Source organism: Bactrocera latifrons, unplaced genomic scaffold (genome assembly GCF_001853355.1).
Source record: "Bactrocera latifrons isolate USDA-ARS-PBARC rearing strain unplaced genomic scaffold, ASM185335v1 scaffold_640, whole genome shotgun sequence".
NCBI lineage: Eukaryota > Metazoa > Arthropoda > Insecta > Diptera > Tephritidae > Bactrocera > Bactrocera latifrons.
The window spans coordinates 45278-61967 of record NW_017537313.1 but is presented as its reverse complement, the minus strand read 5'-3'; the positions used below and the strand labels follow the sequence as shown (position 1 = coordinate 61967).

The following is a 16690-nucleotide window of genomic DNA, read 5'->3' as shown; positions in this document are numbered from 1 at the left end:
CAGTTCGACGGTGAATGGTGGTTGAAATTAAGTATAAATAACATACAAGAAATGATTCTGTCCGAATTTAAATAATATATCTCAAAGAGTCTCCCATATTTTCGGTAGAAAGTTAGCATATTCCATAATTTATATAACTAGACATTAGTGCGTTCCAACGACCGAACAATATGGTAATATTTCGTTCAAATTATCTTTATAAAAATTAGTATTAATTTATTTTTTATTTTTTTAAGAACAACATTTAAAATGATCACAATAAACAGATTGATTAGCGATGACTGGTTCGCCGTGGATCAACTAAAACTGATGGGATATCATTCATTCACTCCTGGCTGACACTGGTTCGCATTTATTTATTCAGTAGAATTATAGTTCTCAATTACAACTTCGGACTCTAAGAATGCATTTTTGACACACTGTACATATGAACCCTTTTGTTTGAGTCACTACAGTACATTATTTTAAAATTTACGACTATTGTTTTTCAATGTATGAGCTTGAAATACGCACCATATATGAACTAGTATATGTAATTTTGAATTATATTATATGTTTTACATGAAATAAAAAATGTACTATAGAACAAATTATTGAATAAAAATAATTTTTGATCAACAAATATGGATGCACATATGGTACATATTGTTCAAATATAAATACATACACATTTATTATCTCGGCAAATTCTATGATTGGACATGTTCAAAGATATTTAAGCATATTGTCGAGGGGGAGAAATTATTAGTTAATTTAGCAACTATAGACATACATATATAAAAAAGATATTTGAACACATATATTTATGCAAAAATAAGCGAATATATTCTTATTTGTGATGTTATTTGTCTAAACTAAATTCTTATTTTTACGATAGTTCGCGTTCAGATACAAGAGTTTTGCTTCATGCAATGCTCTTCAATCCGTTATTGGATTAATATCCATTTCGAATTGTACAACAAATTGCGTTCGATTTGTGTGAAGTATATTCAAGAATTTTTATCTTTCCCTCTATCCGCCTTCATTCGCAGCCCGTAGCAAACAATTATTTTTTTTTTTTTGCTAAATTGATACAAATATCCAACAAAGAATTGTATTAAATAACGAGAATGGTCAGTCGTTCGTTGTTCGTGGTTGTGTACGGTTGATTTCTTTCATATTGTGCGCACATATACATACTCGCTGCATAACTTCTCAAAAAAATACATCAACATCGAAAAAACTTCAAACACTAATAATTCTAATGACAACATTAAAGCTACAACTTCAAACATTAATTCTTCATGCCCTACCAACATACACTCAATCCATAATGATTGCCCCAAAACTCCCTCTCCCTCCGTCTCTTCCCTATACAATTCTCCCTCTCCATCCTTCTCACCCTTTTCCACAACTACTTCTCCTACCACTATAACCCGTTCCACAACTTCAATTGTACCCTCCTGCCATCCACAATCACATACCCAAGTATCCATAGATTCATAATTCTAGATTAATACCAATTAAAACTTACATTTTTCATACATATCAACTCCTCTCAAGGCAATCTACTATATCTACAGGATATAGCTTTAGAATTCGCCAAATTCTGATTATAATTTCTCCTCTGAATACTCGTCTAATAAGCACTCTTTAGTATTATTAAACGAAACACATATTGCAAACAATCTTTCCCTTGATTTTGCAAAAGCGTTTGATCGCGTTGGCATACATGTAGTTTTAAGACAATTAATCAAATGGAAGGTTGGCCCCCGTATATTTAGTTTTGTTAAATCCTTTCTCTTTAAACGTAAAATCAAAGTTCTTATTTCTGGCACACCTGCACGGACTCTTCCTTTGGAACGGCACTCCTCAGGGATAATGGATTCTGTTCACCATAGCATTTGAAAGAAATCAGCTGTATCCTTTATTCCTTCCCTATTATTCAGCATCAATTTTATGCTGATGATCTCCTTCTATTTTCAAAATCTTCTGACCTTAGTTCTATATCCTCTACCTTTGAAAAAATCCTTTCTCAACTATCCCTATGGTCCCTTCCCGCAGGCGCATCAATATCGTACTTAAAATCCAGTTTACTCCACATTTATAAAAAACATAATTGCCATTTTCCACCGATTTCATTCAACAATGTAAATATTTCATGTTCTCCTACACTTAAGTTTCTTGGATTAATTCTAGATAGTAAATATGCATTCAAACAACATTGTCAATATATTAGAAATAGAATTACTAAAAACTCAAATACTGTTAAGTACCTAGCATGCAAGCGTTCGCTCATTAGCCCATCTTTTCTAATTAAGGTTGTCAAGACACTCATACTCTCCGTGATCAATTACGCTCTTGTATGAGAATTTTGTCCAACACTGAAAGATAAGAGAGATTCCACTTCTACACAGACCCGATTTCCCTCCTTTCTAACGCTACGGAAGAAAATATAAAAACCATCAATCGTTTTCTTAAAGAATGTGATCTATTAAGGAGAATTTAAACCAACACATTTATTCAACGGACAGCCGATAGCCTCTGAAGCTAGCGCTGCATGTTTTAGGTTGTACATATGTTATTAACATTGTATAAGCTTTTATAAATAAATAAATAAATAAATAAACGAGAATGGTATAAAGCCTGCAAAGACGGCCGAAAGATCGTAGAAAACATGTTTCTTTCTGTTAAACCATTAACCTCTTCAACTGATAAAAATAATAAAAAAAGTAAAGTATATAGTACTTGAAAATCATCAGGCAGGTGTTAGGGAGATGGCAAGAGAGTTGTACATCTCTCGCAATTCCGTACGAATGTTTTTGGTGGATATTTTGGGTATGAAGCGCGTCTTTGCTCTACTTGTCACGATAAAGCTGTTTATAGTGGTCACCGCAAAACGCCTTTTTGAGAAAAGCTATCGAAGATCAGCTTTAGTTCCGKTCTAAATAAATATTTTTACTAATACTAAGTCTTGAAAGGTTTCTACTTGGCTTGCACTCCTGCTCTCTGAGAGCACTCGTAAACAACTCGATAGAAGGGAACTGTAGGACGGCATTTCAAACTCCTTTCGTACAGCTGCAACCGAAACCATTGGTTTTCGGAAATTGCAAACGATCAGCTGGTACGACGAGGAGTGGCGTGTCGCAGCGGAGAGAAAACAGGCTGCCTACCTCGCAACGGTATGAACGATCACAACACGTGCGGGATGGGATAGATACCGAGAGTTGAAGAGGGAAGCGAGACGCATTTTCAGACAGAAAAAGAAAGGGGCTAACAGAAGGTTTCAAGACCATACTATAATCTCTTGTAGAACCCCCAAAGGTGATCTAGTCACCGACACCCAGAGCATACTTAAATTATTGAGGGAACACTTCTCCAGCCTGCTGAATGACAGTGAACGCACAACGAAAGAAGAAGGCGAACCCGATTCCCCACTCGAAGACGATGGAGCAGGAAGAAGTTCGAATAGCAACTACCCCTTTGAAGAACAACAAAGCAGCGGGGGCCGATGGATTTCCGGCCGAGCTCTTTTAACACGGCGGTGAAGAACTGATAAGGAGCATGCATCAACTTCTTTGCGAAATGTGGTCGGACGAAAGCATGCCCAACGATTGAAATTTAAGTGTGCTATGCCCAATCCACAAAAAAGGGCAAGACGAAATATCTCCTGTCATCAAACAAACAAACAGCCGTCGCACTCGCAATTTCGCACTCACGTCACTGTTGACACTCATAACTTTGAAGTCGTAGATAATTTCGTCCATCTTGGAACCAGCGTAAACACCACCAACAATGTCAGTCTGGAAATCCAACGCAGGATAACTCTTGCCAACAGATGCTACTTCGGACTGAGTAGGCAATTGAGGAGCAAAGTCCTCTCTCGAAAAACAAAAACCAAACTCTATAAGTCTCTCATAATTCCCGTCCTGCTTTATGGTACAGAGGAGTGGACGATGTGAAAAACTGATGAGTCGACATTGCGAGTTTTCGAGAGAAAAGTGCTGCGAAAGATTTATGGTGCTTTGCGCGTGGGCCACGGCGAATATCGTATTCGATGGAACGATGAGCTGTATGTGATATATGACGACATTGAAATAGTTCAGCGARTTAGAAGACAGCGGCTACGCTGGCTAGATCATGTTGTCCGAATGGAGGAAAACACTCCAGCTCTGAAAGTATTCGACGCTGCACCCACCGGGGGGAGCAGAGGAAGAGGAAGACCTCCACTCCGTTGGAAGGACCAGGTGAAGAAGGGCCTGGCTACGCTTGCAATATCCAATTGGCGCCACGTAGCGAAAAGAAGAAACGACTGGCGCGCTATTGTTAACTCGGYTATAATCGCGTAAGCGGTATCTACGCCAATTAAGAAGAAGAAGAAGGATCCTTTTAGTAGCAAATAAAATTTCTGGCACTGAACGAGGATAAGACGAAATAACTGCGACTACGTTCCCACGTCACTGCTGACAGTCATTACTTCGAAGGTGCTACTTTGGACTGAGTAGGCAAGTGAGAAGTAAAGTCCTCTCTCGAAGAACAAAACCAAACTCTGTAAGTCATTCTCCCGTCCTGCTATATGGTACAGCGGCTTGGACGATGACAACAACTGACGACGGTGCAAGTTTACGAGAGTAAAGTTCTGCGAAAGATTTATGGTCCTTTGCACGTTGGCCACGGCGAATATCGCATTCGATGGAAGGAGCTGTATGAGATATACTATATGACGACATTGACATAGTTCCGCGAATTAAAAGACAGAGGCTACGCTGGCTAGGTCATGTTGTCCGAATGAACGAAAACACTCCAGCTCTGAAAGTATTCGACACTGTACTCGTCGGGGCAAGCAGAGGAAGAGGAAGACCTCCACTCCGTTTGAAAGAAGAGGTAGAGAAGGTCTTGGCTACGCTTGGAGTATCCAATTATCCCGAATTTTTATTCTAACTTTAGAGTTTTCTTTGTTTATATGGACAACAACAATCATTGTAATATTATAATTATTGTTAATGATATGATTATACAATTTTTCTCTTCCTTTGATGTAATTGATATGTACAGTGTCGACCAAAACTCATTGCACTAAGTCGAGTCTTACTCATATTCCGTCAGAACTTTTAACAGCATATGACGAAATATACTCCATTGATAAATGAATTTAAATACGAAATTTGTTCGGTGTCCTCGGAATTCCTGAACTCTTGTCCCTTTCTTTAATGCTTCTGACAGTGGTAGTTTATAATCGGATTTACGAACTGCAGTAGGTGGAGCTTGTTTTGTTGCCGACGACGCTGATGTCTCCATTGCATCCTGATTGTTTCTGATAGATCGTGTTTTCTCTGCAACATACTTAAAAATTTCATTTGCGTTGCATAGGTTTATGTTGCATTTGAGCCTGTTTTACAGACTTAAAAAATCGATTTTTTGAAGTTTTTTTTGGGAGGGAAATAAGTAACTGATTAAGACGAAATTTCTAGGGGTTATAGTTATATATTTAAACATCATCCACAAATTTCTTTGATACGAAATCGTTTACATTTTGCCTTTGGGAAGCAATTGTCATATGCTTCTCGCATGGGCATATGCCAGACGGCGGGCAGGATGCAGGTCGAGATTTCTATCCGAAACAAAAAATTCAAAGAGATTCATATTTGTTAATAACCTATGTTCAAATTAAAATAAAAATTTCAAAGAAAAAGGATAATATTATAAAAAAGTTTAAAATTTGAAAAAAAAACTGATTTTGCGACGAGTAAAACTAGATCTACGCCCTCCCAGCGCCAACTAGCGAAAATACCGGAAGACTTTTTTGGCAACTATATATGTTCAAACTTAACCTTTCTTAGTTTTTTTAGTTTCAATAGAAGATAATTTAATGCCAAAGATAATAAACTTTGCCCCAATTCCATATGACGTTCAGTTTTTTTTTTATCCTGCCCGCCAATTAAGAAAAATCGTAAAAATGAAAAACGAAATTTAACACCCAAATGCGTCTTTATTCATTCAATAACTGTTATTTCTTAAAATCTTTCTTTAATTCGGAACTCATTAAAAACTTTAATAGGATTGCTTTCAAATGTATTCATTTGCAAGTTTTGTCATATTAGTAAACAGTTGATTCGAAATTGGTTTTGCATATGTTCGAAAAGACAAAAATCCAATCAGATTCTGTRACACCATTGAAAATCAGAATTTTTTTGCAATTCTGACAGCTAAGCAATTCTGTCTTGAATTATGCATTTATGCCAAAAATTCTTCCAGTCATCGAAACACTTTTCATAAGCCCTTTTTAGGATGACCTTCAGTTCCTTCACCGAATTTTGTTTTATCTCTTCGATCGACTGAAAGCGGGTTCCACGCAGCAGCAATTTCAGTTTGGGGAAGAAAAAAAAATAATAATAAAGAGCCAAATCTGGTAAATACGGTGGTTGATCGATGGTATGGTAAATTTATTTTTTATGAAAGGGAATTAATGAAGTCATTTCGTACCAACTTAGCACTATGTGGAGTTCTCAAAAATACAGGTATTTCAGTCGTGAGAGCTAGCGTGGTCGTGGTAAAGTGTGATGCGATTTCAAAAAAACATTCAACTATTTGCTTGGAAGTAACTTGGAAGTTGGACGATCTTCTCGAAATTCGTTTTGGAGTGGAGGTCGTAGCCTCGATTAATTTTACCATACCATCGATAAACTGGTTCTTGATGGTGCTTCATCGTCAAAAATTAAATTCATTTGATGAGTTAAAGCATTGTCTTCAATCAATGAAAGATACGGTTAGTGAAAACAAGTTACTAAAACTTTTGGACTTGTTTAATTTGACTGCAAACTTTTACATACAGCCATTTTTGAACATTGTAAGAAATTAGTAATGTTATTAACTCACTTTGGATTGAATGATATAAGTAGCAGATAACATATTTATTATATTAATAGAAAAATTGATTATAAAACTACATTAATGAACGATTTAAATTATATTTGTTCAAACGAATTAATAGATATGGTTCTAAATTTATTTATGTCAATACTTAACCATAAAACAGTTGTGTATGATTTTTCCAAATTAACGACAATATTTAAATTTTTTACTTTACTTCTGATTATAATTTGCTTTTTAATTCTAGCCCTTATTACGGTCTTCAACCCGAATGCATTTTGGTTTAAGTGTTTTCAAAGAAAATATTAAGACAAGTATTAATAGTTAACGGAAAATAGGTAAAAAATAATTTATTTATAATTTATACTATTTAATCTGTTATTTTGAAAAAAATACATAGCAAGGTGAAAATTTGTCGAGCATTTTAAAACATTTGTCTCCTYTTCAGTCACCAATATTTTATCCACTAAGCAAAAAAACTCCCAATACATAAAACCTTCTTAACAACCATAGATATCGTAGTCTGCGCCAGCCCAAAACCAACATTTTTGTCATCGTAATATAAATCAAAACTGATGTCCATTTTAATCATTATTCACCTTTTCCTGAGCAATAACTTAAATTTTTTGCCTGTTTAATTATCTGTCAAATCTTCATTTTTAGGATTGAAATTTTCCTGTTTTAGGTTCGTAATCTCTTTTTTTTTATGTTGGCAACAATGAAAATTCGACTGGAAATAGTTGAAGTTCGTAGTACCAAAAAAAGTTATAAGAAATTTGCTTCAACTTCAATTGAACTAAGTGGAGTTGCATGTCGAGAGTTTTTTTTTTTAACAAAATGACCTTTATAATGTTCAAAAGTTCATATATTGTAAATTGTCTGGAGCCATGCGCACTCAAATGTTTTTTTTTGGGTGGCCGTGGTTGAGTTGCAGTTTACTTCGGCTACTAAACTAACAAGCCATTTCATTTCAAACAGTTAATCGTTTAGGATGTGAGTGACTGTTTAGACATGAAGGTGGTAGTGGGATCTCTACCTGAAGTGAAGTGAGTTTTATGACGACATGGTAAGATAAATAATATTGGATCAGTTTATCAGAAGGATCTAGATTTAGTTTAGTTTCAAATATTCCACAATTCATTTATCATTTTGGGCATTTAACTCGGGTCTTTTGAACTAGCATTGATCATTTGTAGGAGAGTAAGTTCTTTTTATTTTAGAAATTTTTGGTTTAAGGAATTGGATATATATGAAGTGAATCCAAAACCCGAGGGCACAGCTTTGATACTATTGAGTATGAAAATAAATTACCTAAGGGCTATTCAAAATAAATGCTTGTATTGTTATCTTGTAATTTCTTCCTAAAGGCGAACAAAGCGATATTCCAAAAGCATTCATTGGTATTGCTGAAACCACTTTGTTTAGTCCAGTTACTTGGGGAGATACACACCAAGTGGGTAAATTCAAACGTCGTTGAAGTTTTTTAAATATATATCCATAAGACTAAATTGGTGATTCAGAATATCGTTAACACATTTTAAATATGAATTTAAAACCAAGCTACCATAAATGCAACGAAGGAATTTTAAAATTAAAAGAAGAGCCGGACTACGTAACTCGGTGCCCTTCGTATCTTCTCTCCGCCTCTCGCATCAATAGTTTTGGATGTGAATCAGCACAAACTCTGCATTCTTATAAGTTAATAGTTTGTAAAATTTCATAAAATGCTTTCCCATTATACATGCCAATAAAAATCAATTCGAAAACTTAGACATTTAACGCGCAGGAATATATAAGTTTCATTACAATAATAGAAATCAATTCATTCATTTTACAAAACAGAACGAAATAATTTTCAATGAATTTTATTGTTTTCTATTTCTCAATATTTAATTTTAAAAATACTTGCAACAATTTTATTAATGTTACCAAATACTTTCAACCGTAATTCTTCGAAATGTAAATCTAAAAGCCCGGGTAAAAACACTTGAGTTTCCTCGGGTAAAACAGTCTTTGTTCAACAATTTTTTTCTTTATTAGAATTTTTTATTGTTACCAATATACACTATTAATAAGAAATTCGGAAATTTTTGGAAATAGAAATTATATTATTATGTAAAATTTTGACAATATTCTAGATGTGTTGTAAAATTTAATAGGGCAATAAAAAAAAACAATTTTTGAAACCCGCAAACACATGAAACCTCTTAATATCAGCGTTTTCGAGAAATGCTGGTCATATTAGCAACCACACGCAAAGACAATTTCAGTTTTAGTTATACTTATAGGGATACTTAAATGTCACTTCTGTTTAACTTTTTTTGGAGTAATATAGTATATATTTTTTGTAATATTTTCAAAATACTGTAATAATGAATTTGTTTATTTCACAGTGAAGAACGTCCCAAACGATCGTATTCAATTGGAAGTAAGATAGACAAGAACAAAATGAAACGATCGGGAAATTCCAACGAGATTTTACTTGACAAAAATATTATCCGAGTCCGGGCATTTTCAGTTGGATCTCGGGCAAAAATTCCCAAATGTGACTTACAGCGTGCTGTTTTATTTCCGAGATCCCACTTTAATCAGAGTTGTATTAGCAACAATAGTTTGAATTTTGGTGCTGAAGATACTGGGTATAAATTGGATTTAAACACGAATTGTGATAAAAAGTCAACGAGTGCTCCTATATTAGTCCACAATAGTCAAGTATCTGTGGATTGTATGAGCGATCTAATGGAAATAGATTTTTCGAAAAGTTCTAGCCATAAAACAAATGGAAAAGCTGTACATGTCAGTGGAAAGGGTTCTGATATTTCTTTAAACGAAGTAAAGAATTATCAGACCTCAAAACCCATTGGCGAGTTGTTACAAACATTTCCGCTTAAAAAAGTAAATCCTGAAGAAAGTGGATACTTGGAAATGAAGCCTTTGAACAACGAATTAGGTTCCATGAATAAGCCTTCCCTATCGCATTCAAACGAATGCTTTGCTGATATAACAAGAGTAAGTGACATTACATCTCTATCATGCGTAAAAAGGAAGGAAGCTCAAATCTCCTCCCACGGCAACTATCCATTTGAGGAAAAACTCGCAAATAATAAAAAAAATAATTTGTGCATGCCTACTAAAAATCTGGATATTGTATTCTGTGAAGAAAATCGAAATGATCACTTGGAAGAATTAAAACTTGATAGGACTTCTACTTCTAATTCTGAGGATATTACTTATCTTTCGTGCATATATTCCCAACTTTCAGTTCAACCAACTTCAAAAACTATTAATGAAACCGACTCTGAAAAGAGTATTTCTATGGTTGATACGGAGAAAAAACTTAAAACTACAAAACACATATTCCATGAGGAATATAGTACGAAATGTTCAGTGCTAGACAACGTATATGGCAAAAATAACAGATCTAAAGAAGCCGAATACTTTTCTAACAAAGAGCGAATATTGCCAATAACAGAAATAAATGAGAGATATTCTGTTTCATTAAACGTGCCTTCCTTGCCATTAGCTCCATTGTCCGACGCCAGCAAACTTTCATCAGTCGCTCGATTCAACGGTGCTCCAACATTATTGTCCGTTATAGATAATAGAGAAAGCGAAAATGTTCTACCGAACTGTATAAACCAAAATAAAACACAGCATATTACCACGCCTACATCTTCAACTGCTTGCTCCAGTTATGAATTATATTACGCAAAGCTAGATTTGCCGCAATGCAGTACCAAAGACAATGCGAAATTCCAAAAAATTGAAAATGTTGCTTCTCCAACAATAAAGGCAGAAAATGATTCATATGCTAAAATAGATTTTGATCATTCTTCGGATTCATCATCTTCTTCTAAAACTTTAAATAATTGAACCAACGAAAATTATATTTTGTTAAATACTTAAATGTAAATAAATTACTCCCAATTATTCATTCGTATATCTTTTATTACGATAATAAGAGTTATGTAAGAACGATAGAAATGTATTAAGTAAATGGATAAAATATGAATGCATTTTATTGAAAAATAAAAAAAATATGTGTTTTACTTTTTTGGTTATCTTTGTAAAATAATTCTATTTCTAATAAAATTTTAACAGTCTTTGTTTAATTTCAATTAATTATAGTAGTGTTTCGGTTAAAAATAAGCAAATTTTTCCTTTTTTACCTGTTTTCATAATAATTTTTGATGTAAAAGAGAACCAAATTTGATACTATACTTTTTTAATTAAGAACAATTTATAAATTTTTTAATTCTGATTTTGGGGTTAAAAAGGAAATTTCTGAAGAGTTTGGTTGCAGGACAGCAACTCATAGTAGATGATTCCCTGTCAATCTCATCAAATGCATAGCAAAGCATGGCTGGCTGAGAATGTTAGTTTACTTTTTCGTTTGACATTGTCGTAAGTTAGTTGCTTTTCAGTACATGAAACCATCTGCTGGTTCAATTTTGTCAGAATTTAGCAGCGATTTGAAGATGGGAATACGGTCTATATTTTTTGTGTCAACTCATGTGGTACTGAGAGACCATGGATAAAATTTATTTTTATATCCAGCATTATTTAAGGCAACCATTTAATGGTTGAATATTTTTATTTGTTTAATTATTAGCTCCTTCATAATTGAAACTGTGCTTACGTGTACCGGACTCAATTCGACGATTTCAATTATTTATCAATATTTTCGAAATGGCGACACAGAGCACATGCATTTACATATGTATGTATCAAAATCATAACCACTATGAACAATTTCAACCGCTCCTGCTACAAAATTCGGCACAATTCCGATTTCTTTGGCGCCGCGATCTGAAGGTAACGTTGGAAAGAGGAAGTGCTTCTGATTAAAAAATACATAGGGTTATAGGTACCGCAAACGCTTAGTTTAGGCAAATTTTCGCAAAATTCTTACATTTCAATAAGCTATTTCATCACAATAAACACACTTTATTCACATTTTTCACTTCAAATTAATTAAATTACACTATAAACTTGTAAAATCCATATTTTACACTTTTAGCAGGTTTTAAAAATTACATTTACACTCGTTTGAACCTCATTTGTTTACCAAAAATTACGACGAAATGGAGCGCTGCCATGTATGATGATCAGGCAATTCGCTAAAATTCCTCTGATCATGTATATGGATATTTTCTTTTTTAATTTTATTAAGCAAATAAGTAATAAAATATGCAAGTATTAGTAATATTATATAATAATTTTACGTATTCGCTCGACCAGGGTTATTTTTTTAGAGCGCGGACGAAGGCCGCCAACACAGAAAGGAGCACTTCAGTCATCTCGATATGATATAAATTTTATAATATTATCATAGAGTTTTAGTTATTTGTGTTTATTAAATATAAATCACATACACATACATATGTAGATGGAAAAAGTGTTCACAACTCAATTATAACTTAAAAAATGTTGGAAAGTATTTTTTATTGTAATTTATATAGAAAAAAGAATCACGCAAAAAAACAAACAAAGAGAAATCATTAAGAATCCTACATATTTGGTGTTTAAGATGTGGCAACGCTCGTTTTCCTCATAAATGTAAACAATCTAACCTTTGCAGCGACGAGTGAGATAAGTGATTTTTAAATTAATAAATTTAGGTAAAATATTANGTATTCGCTCGACCAGGGTTATTTTTTTAGAGCGCGGACGAAGGCCGCCAACACAGAAAGGAGCACTTCAGTCATCTCGATATGATATAAATTTTATAATATTATCATAGAGTTTTAGTTATTTGTGTTTATTAAATATAAATCACATACACATACATATGTAGATGGAAAAAGTGTTCACAACTCAATTATAACTTAAAAAATGTTGGAAAGTATTTTTTATTGTAATTTATATAGAAAAAAGAATCACGCAAAAAAACAAACAAAGAGAAATCATTAAGAATCCTACATATTTGGTGTTTAAGATGTGGCAACGCTCGTTTTCCTCATAAATGTAAACAATCTAACCTTTGCAGCGACGAGTGAGATAAGTGATTTTTAAATTAATAAATTTAGGTAAAATATTACAAAATGAAATTTATATTTGAACTTATTTCAATGTTTGAAGAGTACATTTAAACTTTTAATCGTGAATATTTTTAAAAATATAAGTTATTTTTATATTACTTTTGGATATTCCTCCCCTGGACCCGCTCCCCTATCCGCACAATTTATACGGAAATTCGGTTTGTTTGCCCCTCCGCCAAAGTAATCGGAATCGTGCCCAAAATTCTGGTTCCTAAATTAATTTTTTATCAAAATAATTAGATTAGCATTAATTTTGCAAAATAACCCTTTTCCGTTTAGCAGTCCTGGCTTTGAAGAAGTTTTGTTTGATTTGTGTAAAAAAACTTCGGTAGCAACATCAAAAAATCGTTTTGCATACAACAGCGATGGGCAAATTTTTAGCCCGCAAAGTTAGCAAAGTGCGAACGAGGGCTAGATAAGGTGAATATCAGTATGCGGAAGGAAGCGCATACATTCATCGCAGGATCATGGATAAGATGATACGAAACTCTTTGATTCGARAGGAAGCTGTCAAAACTCACATTCTTTATAACATTTGCCAATGAAGCCACTGCTGAAAGATATTGTATTGGGTATTTTATAATCAACTTTTGGGTACTTTGCAATTTTCACATTACCATATTATCTCCTGTCGTCATACAAACAGTCGTCGCACTCGTGACTTTGCACTCACGTCACTGTTAGCTTTGAATATAATTTCGTCTATCTTGGAACCAGCTTAAACACCACCAAAAATGTCAGCCTAGAAATCCAACAGGGGATAACTCTTACCAACAGGTGCTACTTCGGACTGAGTAGGCAATTGAGAAGCATAGTCCTCTCTCGACAAACAAAAACCAAACCCTATAAGTCATTCATAATTCCCGTCCTGCTATATGATGCAGAGGCTTGGACGATGTCAACAACGGCTGAGTCGACGTTGCGAGTTTTCGAGAGAAAAGTTCTGCGAAAGATTTATGGTCCTTTCCGCGTTGGCCACGGCGAATATCGTTGTCATAGTTCAGCGAATTAAAAGACAGCGGCTACTCTGGCTAGGTCATGTTGTCCGGATGGACGAAAACACTCCAACTCTGAAAGTATTCGAAGAGGAAGACTTATAGTAATAATTACATAGATATATATTACGACCACACATTTCTTTATTTTTGGCATTTTCGATAAATTATACTATATACTAAATTAAGCACTTTGAAAATGCATATATAAATGTTAAAACGCAAAATTATTAATTAATTTACATAAACATTTATTTTATCTAAATATATTCGCACACTTCAGTGAAATTTCAATTCACACTGATTTTGTCAGTTAATTTTAGAGGTTTATTTACGGCATCCTGCCTTTTCTTATATCACCTGTTCGAAATTCCCTGATCTCCATCTCCATCTCCGAATAATCAGGGAACGCGTTTGAGAAAAAATGAGAGACAATGCGAGAGTTTCGTATCATTTTATCCATGGCAGGATGGTTGCGGCAATACTGAAATTGTACAAGTTAACATAGCACAGTAGCCCATAACAACAAGTGCAGTTATGCCTGTGATTGCAACGCAAACAAAAACATCAAAGGTGCGAGGCTAATGTTGCAGACATAACAACGGAAACGCTTGCCAATAGCAAACGGCACCAACAGTCCCAAACCGTGTTAATTGCCGAATCAGCATTATGGAATCATGCGGCAGAACACGAAAAGTTAGTTGTTACAACTCGATCGTCGAGAACGACTGCCCTACATAGGGAAATAAAAATAATTTAAACCAAACCTCGTGTTTTATTTACTAACGGCCACGGGGCCACGCGAAAAAGTCCTTATAAAGGATAAATCATTGTAGCCGTGGGTTCAAACCCATTTTAAACAAAAAATCTATTTACGTGAAGTTAAAATAAAATTCGTATTTTGAAGAAAACTATTTACGTGAGGTTAAAATCCGCATTTTAAACAAAAAAAATTATATATTTACGTGAAGTTAAAATAAAATTTGTATGGAGAGAAAAAATAAAAACAAAACCGTTTATTTGAAATAAAAAAAAAGCTATTTTTTGAAACTGAAAAAATAAAAAAACCGTTTATTTTAAATCAAAAATAAATAGCTACTTTTGTGAATTTTTAATTCCAAAAAAAATTCATGTGAAAAGAAAAACAATGCAAACTAGCAGAAACTATGATTCGAATTCAAAGCGATTCCAGTGGAAAGAGAAAAACTGCAACCCGGCATCAAGGAGATTTGTGAAGCATGAAGAGAACTTCAGGGACAGTACTTATTTGGACATGGAGCTGTAAGTAGAGTGCTCATACCATAATGTTTAGAATAAAAAGGTATAAAACATTAATTTATAATGATTAATACTATAACAAGGTGACAGAAAAAGTTAAGAATATTAGCTGCAGGAAAATTATTACAAGATATTTTTTCTGCAGACAATAAACATTATCTAACTTGTGAGAGAAAGTTTTTGAAATTTTCAATAGTTCAATCAATTTAATCTATTGCAATAATAGACATCAAAGAACCCTTAATACGAACTTTTTCAAAGATACTAAAAGCCTTGTTTGTGACAACGAATAATCACTGAATTCCGTTACGATAAAAAGTCTGCTTAAAAATCATTTTAATATTTCCATATTTACGACACCCCCACATCATAGCACAACAAATGGACAGGTAGAACGATTTTAGTCGTATTAAACTAAGCCAGGGACTTAATGACACGAATGACCTTATTCTACTCGCAGGCTACAAATACAATATAACGATACATTCAGTAACTGAGCAACGACCTATTGACGTGATTCATTCTGCTTCATCAAAATACCTTGATGAAAGGTGAAAAAATCTTTCTTAAATCTAACAAAAGATTGGGAAACAAATTAAGCAAACTGTACACAGAAAAAGTAGTAGAAAAGGAATTGGGCACAACCGTTTTAATTAACGGCAAAAAAAATTCTGATCCTGATGTTTACTGCATTAGCACGGTTGAAAATTTTAAATTATACTAATTCAATATACATACCAATATCGGAGGGAGATGTTACTATCTACCGTCAATACAAGCACTTAATTCACAACCTAAACTTAACCAATTATGAAAACTTTGCCGAACAAACATATGACCTTCTGGACAACTTTCCCAAATCCCACATACGAAAGATATTGCAACTGAACATAGACCGCATTTTACCATTACTGGACTCGCTAAGAATTTATAATAAATCCTTAATGTACATTCTTTAGGTTTAAAAATTTTATAAAATTAGGGTTGTTGCCCGTTAACATTCCCTCTCCGTGATCTCCATGCTGCGACGTGGCGCTTTTTATTTGTCTGTCGCTGCCCTTTATGACATCCAAAAGTATTCTCTTTGTTCCTTTTCATGTTTACATCAACAATTATTACGATGTCTTTTGGAGCAATGAGTTCTGGTGTTTTTTCGAACCATTTTGCGCGTCTTGTTAGGCCTGGCAAGTACTCGCGAATCCGTCGCTTCCAGAATCGATCAGCCAACTCACCAGATGTGCGAAATCTCTTATTTAACAGCGACGGATTTATTACATCGCAATCACCCTTTTCTCTTGTGCCACTTCAATATCCCACAAGGAAATGGTTTGGCGTTAATGTTTTGCTATCGTTTGATTCCAGTGGAAGATTACGCATGTTAATAATGTATTCAACGTCGGTTAAAGTTGCTCTCAGTACTTCCTCTCGTAGACCTTCTTTTGGTAATATGTCCATCAATACTGACTTTATAGATCGTACCATGCGCTCCGACACTCCGCCGATATGTGGTGATGCTGGTGGTATGAA

The 16690-nt window shown here is 34.1% G+C and overlaps 1 protein-coding gene across 1 annotated transcript in view; it reads left to right on the top strand.

Moving 5' to 3' along the window:
• The window catches only part of LOC108975402 (insulin receptor substrate 1-like), a 67165-nt gene extending 56321 nt beyond the window's left edge, over positions 1 to 10844 (top strand). The window contains exon 7 of the mRNA XM_018943872.1: positions 9243 to 10844. Coding sequence (XP_018799417.1) covers positions 9243 to 10722 — 1480 coding nt within the window. The 3' untranslated portion in view covers positions 10723 to 10844. The remainder of the gene's footprint in view (positions 1 to 9242) is intronic.
• The last annotated feature ends 5846 nt before the right edge of the window (positions 10845 to 16690 follow it).